Genomic DNA, 22,669 nt, shown 5'->3' with positions numbered 1-22,669 from the left:
ATTCTGTCATATTTAGTGTGTACCTGAGTATGATGCTATTTGTGTGTGGGGTGGGGGGTGGGGGGTGGAGGAGGAGGGAGAGACCCTCCAATGGGGCAGGAAATGTACCAATGAGGAAAAACCTGGGAGAGTATGTAGGGAAAAGCAGGCAATTGTGAGGTTACCTGACAACAAGGGGGGGAATTTGATATTTCCTGAAACAGCTGCTGTGTCAGAGTTATTTACTGGTTCAGAAGATAACATCAATAATGGGGAAGATTAATTTTAATGGCGTGCTGTGCATACTTCTGTTTAATTTGACTTGAGGTTGACAGGTGGCTTTCCTTGAGAGTTTCTGTTATGCTGTTGAGACATTGGCAATGCTGATAACAATGGTAGGTTTTTTTAAGAGCTCTGAAGAATTGTTGGGTGCAATTTTTCAACAGTCAGCATTGTTCATTTGTTAATGGATGTATTAAGTTTGTGACATTGATAGGGTTAACGTTCCCAATCCTCTGACCCAAAGTATTTGACTGAGCATGGGACTCTACTCAATGACTTGGTGAAACTTCAGTATGATATATTAGCTGTCTCCATTAATCTGTTGTCCTTACAATTAATGATTTCTGAATTGTTTGTTCCCATGAATATCTACACGCCTTGGAGGTATTCCATTCAGAAGTAAATTGTAGGTGAAACTTTAGGATGTTCTAGAAGGCTGGTATAATAAAAACTTCACAGTGTAATCATTAAGCTGAGTTATGGTAATGTACCATTGGGATTGGAAGGTCTTTGGTGTTCCTGGTCTTGCTTTCAGGTGTTGTGTGAACTTAAGATCTGAAAGATATAGATCTTAATGTTGAATGTCTGAGGGCTTGCTTAACAGAAACTATTGATGTGCAATTGATTATAATTGTAAGCAAACTGTGTAACAAGTATACCTGTTCAATTATAGTGGTGCAAAAATAGTTAATTTAGCAGACCAGAAAAATATTGTGTTTACTTGCTGGTCATAGTTTCTGACCCGAAGAAGCGAAATTAACAAGATCATGAGCTTGGGCTGTATCTTTAGACTTCTGAGAAGGATCGTGTTCTGATTGAGAAGGATCACTGCTAATTTATAAATGTACTTTTCCCTCCTTGCTTCTTTGTTTTGAAGGCATTTTACTAATAAGACTGAACTTATTTATTCCTTAAGCGGCGTTCTTCCTTTTTTTTTTTTTTTTTTTCTTTTTCTTTTTTTTTTTAAGCTACTTCAGACTAATAATAAGAACTTAGTTACTAAGTTACTAATAAAAAGAGCTAGCTTAAAATTGCCAGATGGAAGTGTAATTATTGTGACAGCATTTACATTGTTTCACCATTTCTACTTTTCAATGAGAAGTGGTATCAGAAACAGAAGTTTTTTTTGCTTGTAGTGTGCATCCGTGACAAACTCCAGTTCTAGCAAAGCATGTTCTGTTGTGAACTTGCTGAAGATGCTTTGTAGCTCAGCACTGCAGTATTAACTGGAGATCCTCACGGCTGCGGGAGCAATGCTGCCTTTGTGTTGGCAGATTGCTCCATTCTCAGAATGATGTACTATGTGGTGACATCCGGAAATCATGGAAAATACTGCATTCTTGTCCCTGTTCTATTAGAGTTGTTCCAAGTGTTTACTTCCAAGCTAAATGAGGAACAATAAAATGCGCTAACCAATTAATCAACACCAGTGTTTCTTTGTAGTGCTACTTCAGAAATGAACAATAAATCTTTTAGCAGCTATTTTTTGGTGGGCGGAAGATATGACTTGCAATAGCAAATCTTCAATTTATTCTGCTGCATAAGGTAGAGTTCAAGTGATAACCTGATAAGGAGACTGTGGTCCTGCTATGACAGTCAGTTTTCTTGCATAGCTTTTCAGAAGTATTTCCAGAGTGGTTTTTTAAAAAATTTCTATTTTTTCCTCTTTGAAATGTCTGGATTTGTATGGATGTTGAACAGTGTTTTCAGTGTTCCTGAATGAATAGCAAGGGTGAAAGTCATTGCTGTATGTTTCTCTCCTGAAAGTGTCAGGGCAGGCTGTTGCCTTTATGGTGCTGACAGGGGTAAAAGAAAAAGGGATTGTCAGTGGGTATGAACAAGATGCACAAAGGGCTTATCCTTTAAAGGAGAACATTCTATTTATCATCCTGGTATAAATGAATATGTTGCTTTCTAAGGAAGGAGCTCTTAGGTTGTGGTGGGAAGTGGTAAGCATTTCCTTACTTTTTAGGTGTTGAGGCATGGGTTTGAGTTATGGCATTCAATAGGGAAATTCTAATAATTCTTAATGTTTTGATAGTGCATTGCATGTCAGAGATGCACAACATATGATGGTGGCACAGGAGGTCAGTACTGAATGCCTGGAAGGTGGCACTTCTGGCTGAAGCACCAGGTGACAGAAATAAGCTAAGGCAGATACAATAGCAGTGACTTGCACTGGACTCTTACTGACTACGGTTCTGAATATTCTGAGATCAGACTCCACAGCTTTATGAATTGCTGTAAATGCCACTTCTCTATTCATCTGCCTTCCTCTAAAGTGACTGGGGAAGCCACCTGAGGGTGGTTTCTTCTGACCAGCCAGTAGGTGCAGGCAGGACTCAATGAAGTCCTAGGGGCACTGTAAACATGGAGAGTGTTGCTGGCATGGGCAATCCTGGCGTTCCTGCTGCCAGTGGAGCACTGGGCTGTACAGGGCTGCAGAGGTAGTGATGAGCCTGCTCACAAAGGGCATTGTGAGGCCTCTGAGACATAGCTGCAGCTTCCTCAGCAAGGCTGCCTTGCTGAGCCCATGCATGCACAGGAGGATCAAAACAAAGTGGTGTCATATGCACATCCCACCAATTGTTGATGGACATTCTCCTCATTTCTTGTTGGAGACTCTGAGCCAGGGGTATTTTATTATTTGTATTTTAACTTGAGGAAGCAGGCGGGATTTCATTCTGGTGTGGATCAACAATTTTTCTTTTTACTCTTTGTTTGTCTTTTATGTGATAATAGCATATAAACCATTTTGAGAGTGAAGATCTTCCACTACTTGTAGCAAATGCTATTTGGCTTAGAGAGAAAAGGTGCATGGAGGAAAGTCCTGCAAAAGAATGACTAGCAAGTCCTGTGGAGACTTTAAGATGAGCTTTAGTAATAAAGCTTGTATGCCGAGTTCAAGCTTTGCTTTCACTGAGGGAGTAGAAGGAACTAAAACACCAAACATGAGTTAACAGTTTATGGAAATATCTAAACAAAGAGCTATTAAGCAATTAAAACATGGACAATGACTTTCAATCATGAGGCATTGTGCTATTTTCAGATGTGCAGGGGGAAAAGCTTCCAGTTGTTTTGAAGTTAACTGGTAACTGTATCCACATTTGTAGATCTTGACAACAAAAGGCTTTTTGTTCACAATTTGTATTCCTCTAGGACGTGCCAATTACTGAGGATAAGTGGGACATAATGTATGAGCAGGCTAGTATAATATGTGGCTAAACTCAGTGAGGTACCAGAAATCCATAATTTATATTAAAATAGATTTACAGGTAGAAACTGCTCACTGGAGGATTTTAGATTTCTGCATGGATGTGTGTGATGTAATTACTTTGGGGAAGCACACACTGCTCTATTTGTTGTGGCTGTAAGGTGTGTGAAAAGGGTACAACTCTTGAAATACTAGTTGCAATCATCTGATTAATGTAGTGAGGTGGTACTGACTGGGACCAAGCTAATGGGTGTTTAATGAAAGAAGCAATGAGACTTCTTACTATTGCTGTTCATAAATAAAGCATGTTCTATATATATTTAATATTTTCTCTAGTGTTTTTGTTTATTCTGTCAAGCATTATCTGTGTACCGTATGACCACGTGATACAGATGTAACATATACCTTCCTTTGTTAGTGTGATATTTGTGCCTCTCATGCTCTTTGTGAGAATCGGTATGCTTTCTGTAGGATCTAATCATGATGAATGAGCAGGAACACACAAAACTACAGACGGTTTGGCATGTTGAATGACAGTGATATTTTTCTTTCCATTGCATAGTGAGAACAGAAGCCTGGTAAGCAGGGGCTGACTTGAAACAACAAAGATCACAGCATTTGATGAAGCCCAGAACCTCTATTTAATACTAAAATCGTGTTAACTCTGTAAGTTATGTTCTTGATTGACACAGTTGTATCTAAATGTCTGATGGCTCCCAAACGATATAAAATGCATTTAGGAAGTAGGTGTTACTTGTAAGTACAGTATTTTAAGTTATTGTCTTGGAATTGGTGGACTATGGCACAGAAGCTTTGAGGTATAGAATTTTTGTTCTGTATCTGAGAAGTGTTCAAACTGACTTCACAGAAGATAGGTGTGTGTGAGGAAAGTTCTGTAAAAGGCAGACCAAAGATTTTAATTTCTTTTAGTGCGAGACTCTTATGATGGGCACTGGTTTAAACTAATATTTTTGTTAAGTCTCTTTTCTGTCCTTTTTCAGGCAGTGGTGCTACAGCAGTTGTACAGGCAGCACTATGCAAACCCCGGCAAGAGCGTGTAGCAATAAAGAGGATCAACTTAGAAAAATGCCAAACCAGTATGGATGAGTTACTTGTAAGTAAATTGAAGGGAAATGTATTCCCGGGGAGGTGGTCTTTTTGTTTTTTGTTTTGTTTGTTTGTTTTCTATTTCAGTATTTGCTTGGTCTAAAAGTGAGAGCAAAAATTTTATGCAGGGTAATAGAAAAGGACTGAGAAATAACCTAAAAAGTATGTGTGTCTCTCCCCTTAAATAGACTGCATAAATGTATATTTTTCCTAATGCTGCAGAAACGAGTGCAGTTGGGATAACCAAGTGCTGAGAAATGCAGAAAGAATCTTTTCCTTTGCTTTCCGGATGTTTTATTTTTTGGGAGAATTGTGTCCAATCCTCAACAGTGAGGAAGATATATTTTTTTTCCATTGGTTAAATACTGATTAAAAATCAAGGCAAAATTTAGTAGGTCTCCTTAATGTTTAAAGCACCATAAATGAGAGTAAAAAATAAAAAGTTGAGTATTTTATAATACATTTTGTGGGGAAAACTAAGAATGGCTACGTTGCCATGTACACGAGAAAACTCTGGCAACAGCTAATAGCACACATTTATCCAATAGGTGTTAGCAAACCATTTGAGGAATGTTGTTTGTTTGGGTTACTGATCGGAGGAGGGAGGGACCTGTAAAGGACTACAAGGCTGTTTCTTCTGCACTGCATGGCAATATAGGCAAAATCACAAATCTCAAAACATCCAAAACAAACAAATAAAAGCCCAAACCACTCTTTACCTCATATTGCTCCTAGTCAGGTGTTTACAAGACTGTTGCTTATTTACACATAGCAAGAATCAAAGGACCAAGAACCATTCTAAAAGTGAGAACACTCTCTTCTGTTCCACAGGTTATACTTCTGCATAGAGACTGTGGGCTTTTTCTAATGCAGAAATTCCTGCCTCTGAAGGAAATGATCTCCTCAGCAGGGAATTGCCAGTGCAAAAGATATCTTGAATTTGATACAGAGGGTACGGTCCATCCAGTTTCTTCAGAAAAAAATGGCTTGTTTACAGGAGAGGACCCAAAATGCTCTTCCCCTGGTGATTGATGGCATTTGCCTTCAGTTTATGTAACAGCTTTTATGGGGCATTGTGGGTTTTTTGTTGTTTTTTTTGGTTTTTTGTGTTTTGTTTTTTTTTATGAAGATTGTGGTAGTGGAAGCTACCTCTGAGGTAGTGAGATTTCTCTCAGATAAAAACACAAAGATAAATTCTGCATAAGGTGCTGCGCCATGATAAATTACTACAGCCCATAAAGAACATTCTGTTAAAGCAAAAATACTGATTAATGTAGTATGGTCAAACATTAGGTCTATTTGGGCAGAATTTGAATAATGGGAATCATGAACTAAAAAGTTGCAATAATTTAAAAAAAAAAACAACAAACAAAAACAACAATACAAGAACAGGAACAAAAAATACACTAAAACTGCTGAAACTCTGGAAGAGATGTCCAGACTGTATAGAGAGGTGATGACAGTTAGTTAACAGATTGTAAATGGTTACCTTAACAACTACTTATTCTCACTGCTGAGTTATCTCCACTGTCTGGTGAATTTCTGGACACATGTTGCTTTCATTTGGTACAAAGACAAGTGTCTGTGATAGCCTTTTATAAAACAAAAGCCAATTCATGTTTTTCTGCGTTAAGATTTCTTTTTTTTATTTGTTAGTCTTTTTTGAGCTGAATATAAATTCTGACTTGCTCAATACCTTTTTAGCAGAATAGGGAAAAAGGCCATATGTGGTTTCTTTGTATGCTTATGCATATGTAAGAATATACAAAAATTACAAAACTATTTCTTTTTCAGTGAAAGTGTTCTTATTCAGCCTCGTTTCTAATAGAGACTTAAGTTTTCTTTAAGAATGATGTTATTCTGGAAAAGGGAATAATTTACTTTCAAAACTGTCATTATAGCTTTGCTAACTTTTGTTTTCCAGTTGGTTAAATGTTTAGAATGCCCTTGAGGTTTTTGTTTTTTCTTTAATACTTTTGAGTCTTCTCAGTCCTCAATCGCTTGTTTTTTCTAATCACTTTTTGTTAGTATTGGGATACTTTAGAAGTGCTCTCTAAACATGCTGTTTAGTGTAATTTCTGCTGTTGAATAACTGGATAGCATGCACATGCATCCTTCGTGTTCATTGCTCTATGGCTTCAGAGACATGGGAAAATGCAGCAAGCTTGGTGTCTTCATAAGCAGACTTAATTTTTGGGCCAGTGTCAATTACAATAGAAAAAGCAGTGGGGAGGGATTTAAATAATTTTTAAGTTACATTAACAGCCGAACTCTTGAAATTCACTACTCTGTTTCCTACTATGTGCTCTGTTCTCAGTATTGTAAGCTGAGTGTAACATAGCCCCAGAAGCTAAGGAAGAAGTTCCTGTCCTTAGTACTGCCCTGACAGGATATCTTCTCCCATCTCCATACCTCTTTTAAAAACAAAAGCAACAAAACTTGACAAAAGCCAGCAAGATAAAAACACACACATCCACAGAATGGCTTACTGCATGTGCTCTCACTGAGACGCAGGACAGTGTGAATGGAATGTTGTTTTGAAATGTCTGTATGTTCATTACAGCAGTAAACCTACTGTATGTTGTGTGGATGGCCTTTAAGAGAGTGAGTATTACGTGTTCTCAGGAAGGGGAGCTCCTATATCCTTTACAGGGCTTAGCTATTACAGTGGAGTGCTGTCAGATAAATATGGCACTGATGGAGCTGGTCAATAACAGTAAAGTGGAGGCTTTATATAAACGCCCTTACACAGCTATATCAAGATTTGTCTTTCACCAAGGAATTTGAGTATGTATTTCTGGACTGTTGGGGTCTTTGGAGGAGCCCCTAACAAATCATGTCTAATCTTTGAATGGTTATGTGCCAGATGTCTGTGTCTTTCAGGAAGTGCCTACAGAACTGTGTCACCTTGCCTGGCCACTTGGAGCTGGAGCCTGGTCCTGTGAATACCATAGCTTAGCACCAGAAGTAGATGTCTCACAGTTGCTTATTGCTGTGTCACTCACCTGCCCTTAGGCAGGCACATTTTTGTGCAACTGATCAGTGAAACAGGGCCAGAAATCACCTGGCTGAAAAGAAATTAGCTTTTAACTTGGGCATGGCTCCTGATGCAGTTCACAAACACTTATGCTAGCACAAATCATAGAACTGCTCAGGTTGGAACAGACCTTAAAGATCAAAGGGGGAAGAAGTGCAGAAGCAGAGGGATGAGAAATACTTGCAAGTTTCAATGCCTCTCTAGCTTTGTTACAGCAAATGTCGAAAGCTATGTGAATGTGGAGACTACCTCTGGGCATTCACCTGGACATCCTGCTACAAACTGTTCTGCAGGCTGTATGTTTTAAGTAGATGTTTCTCCACTTGTGCATAGCATGGACCTCAGCCAAATAACTGACGTTTGTGGAGGCTTACTTTTCTGAACTATGATAGAGGCTGTACAGAATTGAGTGTTTGAAATTAGAATCATAAAACTGTTTAGTTTGGAAAGGACCTTCAGGATCATCGAGTCGAAACATCCCAACCATCCAACCGTTCTCTACAAATTATTACTTCCCACCAAAATTTAATCCCTTTTTTTTTTTTTTTTTTTTTTTTTTTTTTTTTTTTTTTTCCCCACATGGGCTGCTTTCTACTTTGTTTTGCTAATACTCATTTGAGAAAAGTCACCAAAGCTGAGATGCAGGCCGTGGCTACTGTAATAGTTTGCTTCTTGCCACCAGTTGTTGCACACAGCCAAAACATTCAAAGTGCTTTCCATTAGCAGCAGGCAGAGTTTGTGAACAATCATAGCTTTCCTCTGCTGGTAATGCAATAAACTAGTATAAGGAGTGAAACAGTATTATAGAATGGGACAGTTATACTTAGGGTTAGTATGGATAGCTAAGCTGAGAAAACGGAGCAGTAATTTACTTTACATTTAGGTTGGTGCATCTGCTGTGAAAGGGAAGTGTGTATGTTTCTTCTCCCCTTTTAGCTGCCTATTGTGTCCCACCTGAAAACATACAAAAAACTAAAAAGCTATGTTGTAAATTGTTTGGTTAGGTGGCTATACAGGCATTCATCCTGCCGTGGTTTGGGGCTTAGAAGCTGTCTGGGGAGGAGGGTTCTTGACAACATGGCTAGCTGAAATGTGAGCTGCTACAGTCTGACTCAATCACCAACAGACATAAGATTAAATTAGTTTTTAATGCCATAGATAACATTTTATTGTCAAGGAGCTGTGATTTGAGTGCATTGCAAGTAGCTCACTGAAAAAGTTTTTAAAACAGTCACTAAAATGAGGCTGGAAGTTCAAAATGGTATCTATAGGTAGATTTAATGCACCTAATTAGGACTGTCCTTGTGGTAGCTTTGAGTGAGCACTAGTGAGCTAGCATAGCCTGGGTTCCCCTGAAGGGGGGAAGGGTAAGAGTTCAGTTTCTAGCTGGGTTGACTCCTGGACTGACTCTCACTCTTGGAGTACGTTCTCTGATGCTAGGGATGGATTAGGGCTGCATGGCCAGAAGCAGAGAGGGAGGAAAGAGGTAGGACTATAGGAACTAAAACTGCTTTGAAGCCTGATACTTAGGTTCAGAGGAAGCTCAAAGGCTTCCATGTCAGGAGTTGTCAGGACAATTAGAACAACCAGAAAGGTGCAGCAGAACAGTTATATGAAAGACTGAATAGAAAAAAAAGCCTTACTTGAAAGATACAAGACTGCCATTTTTAATGCATACAGCTGTGTTTGGTGTTACTTGGTAGTCCCACATCATTGCGCATATTTTGGTAACTGTGTCTTCCTCTGCTCAATTGTTTCCTTAGACTTTCAGTCTGTAACAGTAATTGTTCCTGTTCCACTTCTGTTTGCTTGCCTGACAAGGTGGACCATCTGTCCATCTCACAGTAAGCGGAGCCAGGCCAGTGATTCTGTGTATTTTGTCCTTCCGTCTTTCTTTCCCTCTTGCTCCGATTCAATCCTTTTGTATTGCTCTTGGACAGGAAAGGCAGTAGGTTTTGATCACCCTTGTGTTCTGTTGTCCAGCCTGTATCTACATCTTCTCCTATTGGAGGCTGCTCATTCAAAATGTGGGACTTTAAAAATAACTTCTCAGCTGATATCAGAAGAAAATTGTTGCAATTGGATCTGTATCTCCTGGCCAAGCATTTCTTGTGCTCTTTCAATAATGCTTGATCTTGTGTATAGATCCATAGGTAAATTGAAGAATTTCAGTGCTGTCATGCATCTTCTTAGCATACTTCAGTTCTGTTATAGTATTTCACTTTGGAATTAAATACTTGACACAAGCAGAACTGATAGCTGTCTGTGTTACGCTGGGCTTTGTATTTCTTACAGAAAGAAATTCAAGCAATGAGTCAATGCAATCACCCCAATGTGGTGACCTATTATACATCATTTGTGGTGAAGGATGAGCTCTGGCTGGTTATGAAGCTGCTAAGTGGGGGTAAGTCACTGCATTTACTTGTTTAGCTGCAAGGAAATTGTATGAATTTTCTGGCATGTGTTCTTTGAGTTAATTAACCTAAACCAAGCAGGGGGAGGGCAAGAGTCTTAATAGGATGGATCTTAAGACATAGACATGCTGAATGAGATAGAAATATTGATATTACATACTAAGAATTGGTGGGATTAATTCAGCTGATGAAATTGCTATCTTTTTATTGTAAGTCATTTCATTGCAGCTCTCTATTAAGGCTGGGTTGGTAAAAGTAATGGTGAGAATTAAGTCACTTCTGTCAATGTGCCTTTTTTTAAAAAAATTACAAATCTTCTCTATTTAGAAGTACTTCTTAAAAATTCCTTATTCAAGAAAGATTCTTCGTAGGACAGGCCTTACACATGTTGAATCATTTTTATTGCCTGAACTAACTGAACACGTTCTACAGTATGTGTGCCCCCAGTGGCGCAGTGGTTTAAGCTGCTGCCTGCGGCACTGGAGGGCCCGGGTTCGAATCCCCCCTGTGGCGCAGGGGTAGAAGTGCCGCTTCGCTACACAGGGGGCTCGAAACCCGGGAGTTGGACTCGATGATCTCTAAGGTCCCTTCCAACTCACACGATACTATGATACTATGATATGATGATACAGTTTTGGGTTTTTTGAGTGGTATTAATGAATAGTATTAAAGCTTTACATGGTTCTGGAAGAAGCAAAAGGGACTGAACTGAATGCACTTTAGGCTTAGAAAAATGAAACTCCAAAATAAGATGGTCCTGCTTGCTACATGATGTTCTTCAAAAGTAGACTTGTTGGCAACAGACATCTTTATCATTATGCTAGAAAGTGTGGGGGAAGTCCTCATTCTGTTGCATCACATTTGTTTGAATTATTCAGTTCTCTTGTTCTATTCACTCAGTAGCAGGCACAGAGAGGAACCAGTGATTTTGATTTATTTTTTTTGAGAGGAATGTACTATGCAGTGTTGAAAAGCACCTGGATATCTATCCAGGAATCTATCAGGAGATAGGAGATTCCTGAAATTAGCAATAACTGAAATTCATTGTCAAGCTGCATGTCAGTAGGAATGTAGACAATAGTTGTCTTCAAAGATTATCTCCTAGTCTTGCAGGTACACGTTTATCCTACATCATAAATTCATGAACTGTAATTTAAGCTTCATAATAAACCAAACCATGTTTGGTGTATTTGTCTGTTTAAATTTGGTTTAGACTTGTAGCTTAGCAAGCAGGTCTTTGTAATGGAACAGTTACCATATTTTTGGCACAAAACATTGCTCTTGTATCTCGTTTGAATGGAAGTATGGTGTGCTTTATTCTAAGAACTAGTTAGTTGAAAACTTAAATATCAAGGAGAGAATGTAGAAATATGTTTTCTTCAAGAATCTGAAATGTCTTTTTTTTCTTACCTGGATTTGCAATATAGGTTCGATGCTTGATATAATAAAGTATATTGTCAACAGAGGAGAGCACAAAAATGGTGTCCTTGAAGAACCAATAATAGCAACAATTCTTAAGGAGGTTTTGGAAGGTTTAGACTATCTGCACAGGAATGGACAAATTCACAGGTAGGAGCATATACACAGTGAAAAATATTCTCAAAGTTGCATGTATAGGGTGCTATTGATACTGGTCTGCTGCAGTTGCTTGGTTAAGCAAATTTTATTGCTTGAATGCAATCAGTAATTCCTAAATGGTAATGCTCAGGCAGCTGCTATTATCTTGACTGTATTTTGTCACTGATACTCTGTACTTAATTCTCTTTCCTTTTTATAGTTAAGATAGGTCTGTGCTGTGCTAAGTCTGCAAAAACTGGTCTACATTCCTGTAATTGCTGGTACTCCAGAGACTGAATCTGACTTTAGTTTGTGGTGTGGTCTGTGGCTTATAGTTGTGTATTGTGTTGCATAATAAACCCATTCATTATCTGAGGCAATTGGACAATTCTGTATAAATGTGAAATGTATTTCTTTCCGATAGTCAGTATTGTCTTATACTATTGCAAAGATGTCTCCTTATGACCAAACATGAAGCTGGGACTGATATGAAAACTGCATCTTAGCATATGCATATCTAAATGATTTTCTTCTGTGTGTTCTCACTCTGCTGGCTCCCTCGTTATAAATTGTTCAGATGCCCTGGGGTAATCTATGCATACGTACTGTAGTGATCAGCATGTTGTTTCCACTGTTTGGAAGTTGGAAGGAATTGCCTCCCTGACTAATTTTACTGCAGTGAATTTGCTGTTTAGTGAAAGTGCCAACAAGGGGCTCTCTGTTTCTAGAACTAGTCTTTACAAGAGAAGATTAAAAAAAGAAAACACAAAACACACTGCAGTCAGAACTGAAAATAATGTTGATAGAGATGTAGCAGAGTAATAGTACTTCTGATGTACTGCTTATGTCCCATCCTATAAATGAACTGCCTTTGATGTAAATTACGAAGTTTCCTCCTTTTGCAGAGAGAAAATTGAGATAAATGGAGAAATAAAGAGTAATTACCTTCTACTCTGGAATTCCAAAGATCTGTCATAAAACTTAATTTGAAGTTTTTTATTAAGCTGATGTTGCTGCAGAAGGAATATCCATCAGCTTTTAGAGATAACAGGACCCTTTTAGATCATATTTGGGAATACACATTGCCTGTGTAGCTATTTGAAGACACTTAAGAGATAAAGCTCCTTATTGTGTGTGAGATATCTCCTTTTTGTAACATCTAGTTTATAAACTGCAATACCACTGAAGTGTTGATCTAAAGAATGTGGTACACCTTCATTTAACCCTTGCATTTTGTAGGTGAAAGCTGTGATAGGTCAGGGAGTGCTTTTTTTACTCAGTAGTTGCCAGTTGGAGATGTTCCCCAAATTAATGGATTCTATTTTGTTGTTTCAATGCATTCTCCTGTATGTAAGAGGAAGCAGGTTATGTTACTATTCAATACCAAAATGTTTATTACTTTCAGTAAGTCTTGGAAAGTGTAATGTTATTTTATGTATGAAAGATTTGTCCTGTGCATTAAGAATGGGGTATATGTTTCTATTAAGGAAAAAAAAAAAAGTAAACCAAAACATCAAATCAATTAAAGCCTCCCAGAAGCCAGATTTTTTTATTATTATTTTTTTTAATCTGAGTTATCTATGAGTGGTATATTACATTGACAGGTAGTTGATGTTTAAGAATACACCACATTCTTGACAGATTGAGTTTCAAGTAGTTTTTCATTGTGGTACGCCATAGAAAAATAAAACTTCATTGGGTAGAAATCTAGAGCGTATTTACCATTTATCTTTCTTGAAGATAAATCTCTTCTCTGAACAGGTCAATGGCAACAACTTTTTTTTTCCCTCCCACTGGTGATGCATTTGGGTGTAAGGAAGTGTTCATTCTTGCTCTAAAGGTCCGAAAGGTTGTGAGGTTATACTTGTAAAAGGAGGCAAAAGAGCTGGACCTCAATACTTGTTCTAAAAATGTATCCCTGAATTCTGCTCATTTTGTGCCAAGGCCGTATGTGTGGCTTTACGTTAGAAAGATGGAGTTCATGAATTTATTCTGCACTCTGTTCTATTGTAAATAAATTACATTTTATACTTCATTTCCTGTTCCTGCCTTTAAGCTTTTTCAAGTGCTATCTTGTGAAATTAAGTAATATGAAGGGGTATTTTTTTTATTTTTTTTTTTAAACATAAAAAATGATCTTATGTATTCCTAACATAAAGGTAACTTCTTATTTGTACATTCTAGAGATTTGAAGGCTGGCAACATTCTTCTGGGTGAAGATGGTTCTGTACAAATAGCAGGTAACGGCAGTGGTATAGGGGTAGTGGCTAAATTAAAAAGTAATTTACAGACGGTGTAGAGGCAACAGATACAAGTTTTTTTGTTGACTTTTAACTATTCCATTTGAAGCACCACAGCTGCAGGTTGTCCAGTTTTAGAATGCTTGCTTAATGATGTATACGAGTTAGAAATTATTCAGTATTTTTGTGTCCAATCAAATATATCAGGAAACATCAGTGCTCTCTTGTTGTAAGCTCATAGCTTCAAGCAATTGCAAATGGTGGCAATTCTTATTTTTAGGTTTATTTAATGAAGTATTTCTGGAAGTAATTCTAATAGCGGGGATTGAAAAATTTTATGTGTTGCCCTTTTGTAAGACCCTATCTTTAAAGTAGTCACTGATGTACAAGACTTTTCACTGAGAGGTTTTTTAGTGTTTTCCCCAGGAGTAACTCATGGACCTTAACAGTTTATAACTCATGTCCAAGGGATGAAACCTTAGTGTTTAGTAGCACTCAGTAGTAAGAATGGCTGTAACTGAAATTTGTTTCATATAAAAGATACTTTCAGAGTTCTGTGTAAACTTGCATTGTGAAGGGCTTGAATATTTTAGGGACTGATGTTTATGGAATGGGAAGGGAAAAGATTATCTGGCAGCTGAGCCAGCTTTAATTCTTCTACTGGAGTTCCAGACTTTTAAAATTAGTCATTTCTACAGGCTTGAATTTTATTTATGAATTTAATATTTATTTATTCGCTTGTTTGTACCCTGCAGTCATCTTCATTTTCTATAGTGCTTTGAGCAAATTGTGCTCCAGAATTTCAATAGTCTAAAGGAGTAGATGTCCAGATAACCCACTTAATTGAATATAGTAACAAAAAAAGTTCAAAGAGAATCTCGTGACCAGTCTGAAGAAAAAGCTGTTGAGTTCTCATTAAAACTTTCACAGAGTTAAATCTGCTTGAAAGTTATCTGATTACTGAGACAGCAGGAGCTTAATTTATCTTTTTGTAGTTCAGCTCTAGCATGTAGTTTCTTGATCTTTTCCTCCTTTTTGCTATAGGCATCTGAAGTTTTTATTGTGCTGCTAAGGCATGCAGAACTGAGGAGTTTCAGTAGCTGAATAGATACATGGAATGTGTCTTTCTGTCAGGTATTGTTTCCATACCAGGTTACTTCAGAATTTCAGCTAAAATGTGTAGCAATATCAGACTTGTTCTGTTCCTGGTGTGGGGCAGCTGAACACTGCACGCTAACTGAAAGGTAGTTTAAATGCCAGAGGCTGCAATTCTTGTTAATTCTTTTTTGCCCTGATGAAGTAAAATCCCCTTTAATCATTGAAGAATAGATACTTGATTTGTAATCTAGCTGTTATGTTCTGGCTTCTTTTTAGTTTGTTGGAAGAACTTGTATGTCTTTTGACTGCTCATTCTGCCGCACAACAAGTTTCTATTATAAAAATGTATATCTGTAATTCATACTGCTAATATAACAAGTAGCATTTGAAAACTCAGTTGTCCATTAGCAGTTAATTTATTTGGAGGCTCTGTTATTCAGGAATGAAGCCCAGCCTAGTGTTTCTCTGACAAACGGTTTTGTACAGAAGTCAAAAACCATACAATCTTCAAAGAAATTGAGTAGACTGTATATTCTTCAAAGAAGTGGAATAGCTCCACAGAGACTTCTGATTACAGACCTCAGAGGTTCTTTACAGTGTCTACACAGTGTCTCTAGAGGAAAAGAGGAAAGCATTCTTTTTCCTGTTCTGTTTAAAATTGGGTGTACTTATTTTTCAACTACCAAATTCCTCTGTACAGAGCAGGAAATTTTAGGCTTCCTGTTCACAAATAAAATGTTAAATATTTGCTACAGTTCCTCAGGCATACTGCCTTTATTAAACCTGTTGGGACTGTAAGATCTGATGTCTTGGACAAACAAGATGATCGGTACTTCATCAGGGTTACAGCCTTCTAAACCTGAATTGCCTACAGGGGGTCAAAATATCTAAGAAACCAGCAAAGGAACAGAAATAAGATGAAATGAAGAGCATACAACAAAGAGATTGTGACTTCTAGTACCTAACACTAGATTGTTCAGCTCTTTCCTTGTAATGTATTGACCTATCCTCTTCATGAAATTTCTCTTGATTTATACTGTGTCTGCTATGTGATAGAAAGCTTGCCACTGAGGAATCATGTCTGTTAAGCAATGTGTATTTGTGAAAGCTATGTCTGGAATGAGACATGAATGTCTTGTTTTTACTGAAGAGCCATGGAAGCATTCTTTTTCTTTTCAGAAGTGTATATTGCTTGGCTAGAATTGTAGTGCAAAATGTTTGTTTGATTTGATTAAATGCTTATCGCCTCATTTCCAGTGAGGTGTCACAAAAGCTCAATTTCGAAGCATATACAAGATAGGGTTTTGGTTTGTTTTTGCCTCCCTCCTCTTCTGTATCGTGGCTTGTCTTTTTCAAAGATTGTCAGAACTGTGCATCCCAGTTCCTGGAAGGACTTTTAAACCATTATCTGATACAAACTATTTGTCTTTGGTACTGAAAAGACATGGGTTTTGTTTTTTGTTGGTTTTTTTTTGTATCTCACTTGTTTATTTTTGCTTTCTGCTTATACAGTTTTTCTTCATATGCAGTATTCTTCAAAAAATAGTTACAAATAACGGTGTTGATTTTAGGACATTCAGAATTTGAAGTAGGTTTTTCTGAAGCTGGTTCACTCTTTTCAGAAATTCAAATGAAATTCTTTTAATTTATAACTTACAGAGTTTTGGGGGAAAATGATTTGTTCTTATTTATCAGATAAGCTGTGGGGAAAGTTTAAAAAAATGATATATTGTTTGTGGTTTACTTCTCCTTTGTCTATTGTATTTCTGTGTGTTTTAATGATGTAGAAGGGGTCCAGAATTCCATGTGTAATGGTTGTTTAATGGAAAGTAATGGTAAAGTCCCCAGATCCAGACCACAAGGGCAGTTCAGAATGCACACTGTGTTCTGGCTGTTGGAAAAAATTAATAGTGGGGAGTGACCGTGTGGACTCTGTGTGCCTGTCCAGTGTTTCTGGAACAGACTCTTCTCTAATGTTGTAGCTTAAAAAAAATAAACAACCTCTTACACAAAAGCAAACCAAAAAAACCCCAACAACCCCTTTCCATAGAGTTAGAGGGTTCCATAGGTTTGCCATGGTTAAAATGGAAGTAAATACTTCAGTTATGTAATCTCTGCTGATAATTTGGGAAGGAAAAAGAATATAGTCAAGGCAGCTGAGGAATTACTGCTGGAAAATAAATGTAAAAGGTAAAATTTTAAGGGCTAAGAGTACCCAGCCTGAAAATGTTTATGCATTCTTTGAGCAGTGTTTTTTTGCAAAGTACATGTTAGTTATGGAATAGAACTGTTTTACCAGCAGCAGTCCAACTAACTGAAAAATCTCTTTGGTCCAGAGACAACATAAATTAATACCGTATCATGACAAATGCCTCTGGCCTGTCTAGCTGATATGTTGACTTTGCTAAATGAACATAGGCAGTTAATGACCTTTTAAGAGCATATGTTGATTAGTGGCTCCTGTGTGCATTTTGTTATCTTAATTCCTGAGAATGGATGTCTTCCTTTTTTTCAGTTGTGGCTCTTTGATCTCAAGAGAATTGGCTATTTCTACTGTATGTAAACTTTGATTTGTTACTATTAGTTTAACTGGCTATAACTTTTTTTTCTTATTCCCCAGATTTTGGTGTTAGTGCATTTTTAGCTACAGGAGGTGATATGACTCGTAACAAAGTAAGGAAAACATTTGTTGGTACTCCATGTTGGATGGCCCCTGAAGTGATGGAGCAGGTATTACAAACACATAAACACAAAAATAGAATCACCTGGTCTTTAATTTGTAGAACTTCAGGTATCACTGCTTTGTTTTTCCTTTCTGGCTTTATTCCAGGTGCGAGGTTATGACTTCAAGGCTGATATGTGGAGTTTTGGGATAACAGCCATTGAGTTAGCAACAGGAGCGGCGCCTTATCACAAATATCCTCCTATGAAAGTAAATGTCACTTTATATTAATGTTGAAATGTTCTGGATTTTTAAGGATGTGTAGGCAGCTGTGTGACGTACAAGGCAAAGACCAATAAAGCTGGACTTTGGGCCTTTATTACTAGCATTTACTTTGTATTTCATTCACTTCAGAGGAAAATAATAACTATAAAGGCAGCTCTTCCTGATTCTGTTTTTATGCCTGTTGGCTTTTAAAATAGTACAATATAGAGGTTTTCAGGAAAAGTGTGCAGGTGGTTGTATGGAATTGCAAGTCTGGTATCTGATACCTGCAGTTCATTTTGTCAAACCAGGAAACTTAGAATTTAAGTTACCCTTTAAAAATGAAAAGTGTTGTCTCAGTTTGGTCATTTGTTAATGGTTTATGTATTTTTCATTCTTTCTGATAAAGATAGTAACTGAGAGCTTTCTTGAAATGAGTTTTGAGCTGTTGCTTTAAGAAGAGTTTGGACAATGTAGCCTTTCAGGGGAGCCTACTTTGGAAAAAGTCCACCCTCCTCTGCTCTCCACAGCAAACATACAAAAAGCAGCTACCAAAAAACCTTGTGGCTGATGATGTTTGTTATTCTTGTGGTGACTATGAATTGTGAATGTTCAAATTTGAGAAGATACACATCTGTAATGTTAAGATGCTTACTTTTATCGCAATTGCTATACTGTATAAAGCACTGTCTCTGAAAAGGTGTTGTAGAATGGTGTCCAACTTATATTCATTCTTTTACCAGTTATGCTTTGAGGCTCTTCTGATAATAAAACGCATTTTTTTATTCAGGCATAAGCTTCAGGCATAAGACTTAAGAAAATGTATTTTGTTATTCAGACATCTGCTTCAGGAAGATTCAGGCATAAGACCGCCATAAGCTTCGGTCAGAAATACTTTAGATCTTGCAGTGTTTCACTGAAGTGTTATGTATTTTCTTAATTTGTGCTGTGGAAACGCTGATTGCAGCAACCTTGCTTACTGTTCCTCTTCTGCTTCACTCTTACCTGTCCATATTCCTCTCAGAAGTCCTATGTCCAGTCATGCTGCAGCACCCAGGCAGAAGTTAGTTGTTTTTTTGTTGTTTTTTTGTTGTTTTTCCAGTATTTTGGAGTCCATGAGTTCTCATTTCTTTGGGGAATTGTAAAGTAGTGTTTGTATTATTGATTTTTAATGTATTTATTTACACAAGTTATACCGCTAATTGCTCTGAGGATTGTGTAGAAATGCTATTTTGATGTTTAGCATTACTTTGTTTTAGTTGTAAACCAAGATATTTAAAAATGTACATACTCCAAAGAGCAGTTATTCCCTTAACTTATACATCTTCTAATTCGGCTTTACTTACAGTAATTTTTCTTGGGTTTACTGTAGGTGTTAATGCTGACGCTGCAAAATGACCCTCCCACATTAGAAACTGGTGTAGAGGACAAGGAGATGATGAAAAAATATGGCAAATCCTTTAGAAAATTAATTTCTCTATGCCTTCAAAAAGATCCTTCCAAAAGGTAGGTCTCCATTGCAGCGTACAGTGTAACTATTTTTATTTTTTTTAATAAAGTATAGAGACTGTTTACAGTTCTGATATTTAAATATCGTTGCCCTTTAGAGTATGGGTTGGCCTTTGCAGATATCAATCATCAGTGTCTTCATCTTGAAGAAGTTGCCTTTTAATTGTCACTTACGTTTTCTTCTGTTAACCTCATTTGCTTGTATTTACATATTCTGTCCTGATCAAACAGTCCATGCTCTATATCTTTTTCATTACTGGCAAGATCTTGGTATAATACATCTTGGTATTGTCCATAAATCCAACAAGACTGTTTAGGTTGATCAGACAGAACTATTGTTAACTAAATATTATGACCTCTTTACCTTTAAAAATTAGTACTTTAGTACTTGCTTTTTCTAAACTTAGTATTGCCTTTAAATGAAATGTCTCTGAAAAAAATTTTTTATTAAGAGATATTTTTGTAACCAGAGATGGGATGCTCCTAGCTTGTTTTGAGTTTATAAAGTTACTGTAGGCTATTTTCTTGGTGAATGGGGTAGCCAAGATAATAGGAATGTTAAGCATCTATTTAAAAATCTATTGCTCAGGTCCTTGGTTCCCAGTGCAAACCATTTATTCTTTGTTTCTGTGCAGGCCCATATTCATAGGCCTCTTTGCTGAAGAGGTGAAGGCAGATTCTAAATAACATTATTTCCAGCAAACATTTAGTGTATCACTTTAAAATTCTTGTATCTGGTGTTTCTGGGCTGGGGGGAAAGAGATTGGTCTGAAGAGATTGATTGAGTGAGTGTGTAGGTCTTTGCTGGTGTTCCACTAGCACTGAGCCCAGGATATGTAGCCTTCAAGTTGGAAAGATGGCAGCAACAATACTAGAAAATACGTGTGATTAAGGAAAGAAATAAAAATTACATAGCGCCATCCTTATTCTTTAAATTCTTTAAATCCTTTAAATTCTGCTTTATCTGAAGAGTCTTTCCCATGTCTGGGTATGGTCTTATTAACAAATCCTAATGCTTGAAGCTTTGCACTGCTACTTGCCGGTTGCTTATAGGTAGGGATGAAATCTTGTTCTGGATAATCAAGGATAATCTTTGTCTCTAGAAGTTCTGGATGCCCCCTCCCTGGATGTGTTTGAGGTCATATGCAACGTGACCTAGTGGAAAGCATCTCTGCCCATGGCAGTGGAATTGGAATAGATGATCTTTAAACCCTTCATACCCAAGTAATTATGTGATTCTGTTCTGCAAAGTTTAAGTTTCCAGTGTCCAACGGTTTTCAGAGTAAGGTTAAATTGGTATAAAAATACAATTTAAAAAATTTCTTTCTTTACTTGTAGGCATAATGCCCAGAGTTATCCAACATCAGTGTTCAAACATTAGTGTTCTCATATATGTTGTATTCACATACTAAAGTTTGATCTGAACTGAACGGTTAGCTTATCACATACAGGTGATGAGATCTATGTGCCAGTTATTCTTCATGTGACAGCATTCTTGTGCTATAGGGTCATTGCTACTCTTTCTTTGTAGTCTGGAGTTAATTTGGCACAGATACTTCAGTAGTCAGATCAGTTGCGGAAGATGTGCTTGCTCGTTCTGTTAAATCTGTTGATTTGAGGCAGAACTTTCAAAATTTGACATGGAAACTGATTCTTAAAAGGCTCCCCTTAATTTTATCCATCCAAGGGTCATATGCAAATTACAATGCAGGATGGCAGTCAACACACTGTCACTACTAAGAACTCCTTTATTTTAGAGTCAGGTGCTTGGAGTGGAAGCAAAAGAAGTTCTTGTGGAACTACTGCCAGTGTCTGTATTAGATGCTTGTTGTTGACAACCCAAGTAGTTTCATTATTTCTAGCAGGAGTGAATAGATCTATGTACTATTCCTGTTTTCTTCACTTCCTTATCAGATGTGACCTCAGAGTAAATAAAGCAGCTTAGATTTTTCTTTCTTCATGTCAGAACATTCTATAGGTAAGCTTTCCCCTGTCTTATCTAAACTGATCTGTATCACTGTCTTGCTGTAGTTCAAATGAAAAACTATAGCAAATATTGCTTCTGTTTCTTTGGGAATTATGAATCTTGGAGATTCCAGCTTCCTTAAATGTAGCTATACCTAAAAAAAATGGTAGGGGTCTGTGTTCCTAGTGGTATTAAAAAAACAATCTAGTGAACCACATCTGGTGGTTTCTAGGTTATCCCAAGAGCTTTTCTCTCCATCACTGTCTTCAGCACCATATTACAGTTTTTTGTCCAGGTATGTAGCTTTAGATCCTTGATGCTAGGGGTAAATAAATCTTTTTATTAGAATCATCATTTCTGTAGCTGAAAGATTCTGAAAATCTGATGGAAATATCAAAAACATAAACTTGAGGGTGATCAGAAGAATCATAAAATGGCCTGGGTTGAAAAGGACCTCAAAGATCATCTATTTTCAACCCAACAGACTTGAACAGAACTGCAAGTAAAGTTGAGATGTCTAGGTTTTGACAAAACAACAGTCGTTTTGATGTTTGTTTAGTTCTAAAGTGCTCCTGATAACTTTCTGGTTGATGCAGCAGTTGATAGTGTCAGTACTGTTAATACCTGTATGCATCACTGAAATAGGAGTTCCATTAACAGGTATTGATCCTACTGTCTAGAAAATACAATCACCCCTTTCATTGCTGTGGTGCAAAGTTCAGTTACATTTATGGAGTCGCTTCAGGAAGCACATTGCCTGACTTCATTTTTATTTATTTATTTATTTTTTAATTTGCTTGCTTTTGTTTTAAGGGTAAAATGCATTTCTGTTAGAAGAAAAAAGGCAAAAGTTGGCAACTTAGGTACTGATTTCTTTTTTTTTTGGTATCTTTGCCATAGGGAAACTTAATTTTTTCATGTGTGGTAAGTAAGTACATGTGATTTAGTTTAGTAGCTATTACCATTCATTTCCCCATTCATACAGTACTAATTAAAAAGTATTAGAGACGTACTATTTAACTAATGCCCTGTACTGTATTCACTGAGAAGGATCTTTGTTTCCTGTTCTAATATATTATTGATCTTTCAGGCCAACAGCAGCAGAACTTTTAAAATGCAAATTTTTCCAGAAAGCCAAGGTAAAATGTTTAACCCTACAAGTAAATTTTGCTCTGTCTTAAATTTTACATGATTTTTTTCCCCCCTGAACTGATTTTTAACTTAGCAAATGTTGATTTTGCAGAATAGAGAATACCTGATTGAAAAGCTTCTCACTAGAACACCTAATATAGCACAGAGAGCAAAAAAGGTGAGTGTTTTCATTTCTCTTGACTGGTATG

The 22,669-nt window shown here is 37.1% G+C and overlaps 1 protein-coding gene across 1 annotated transcript in view; it reads left to right on the top strand.

The window, feature by feature from the left end:
• Window positions 1-22,669, top strand: part of STK39 (serine/threonine kinase 39) — an 82,028-nt gene that overhangs the window by 5,999 nt on the left and 53,360 nt on the right. The window contains 9 exon segments of the mRNA XM_072341551.1: window positions 4,477-4,589; window positions 9,915-10,023; window positions 11,461-11,602; window positions 13,775-13,830; window positions 17,549-17,658; window positions 17,759-17,860; window positions 19,227-19,360; window positions 22,420-22,468; window positions 22,573-22,638. Of these exon segments, the coding sequence (XP_072197652.1) occupies window positions 4,477-4,589; window positions 9,915-10,023; window positions 11,461-11,602; window positions 13,775-13,830; window positions 17,549-17,658; window positions 17,759-17,860; window positions 19,227-19,360; window positions 22,420-22,468; window positions 22,573-22,638 (881 nt within the window).

This window comes from Excalfactoria chinensis, chromosome 7 (assembly GCF_039878825.1).
Source record: "Excalfactoria chinensis isolate bCotChi1 chromosome 7, bCotChi1.hap2, whole genome shotgun sequence".
Classification (NCBI taxonomy): domain Eukaryota; kingdom Metazoa; phylum Chordata; class Aves; order Galliformes; family Phasianidae; genus Excalfactoria; species Excalfactoria chinensis.
The sequence above is the reverse complement of the archived record's forward strand: the minus strand, read 5'-3'. Positions and strand labels throughout refer to the sequence as shown.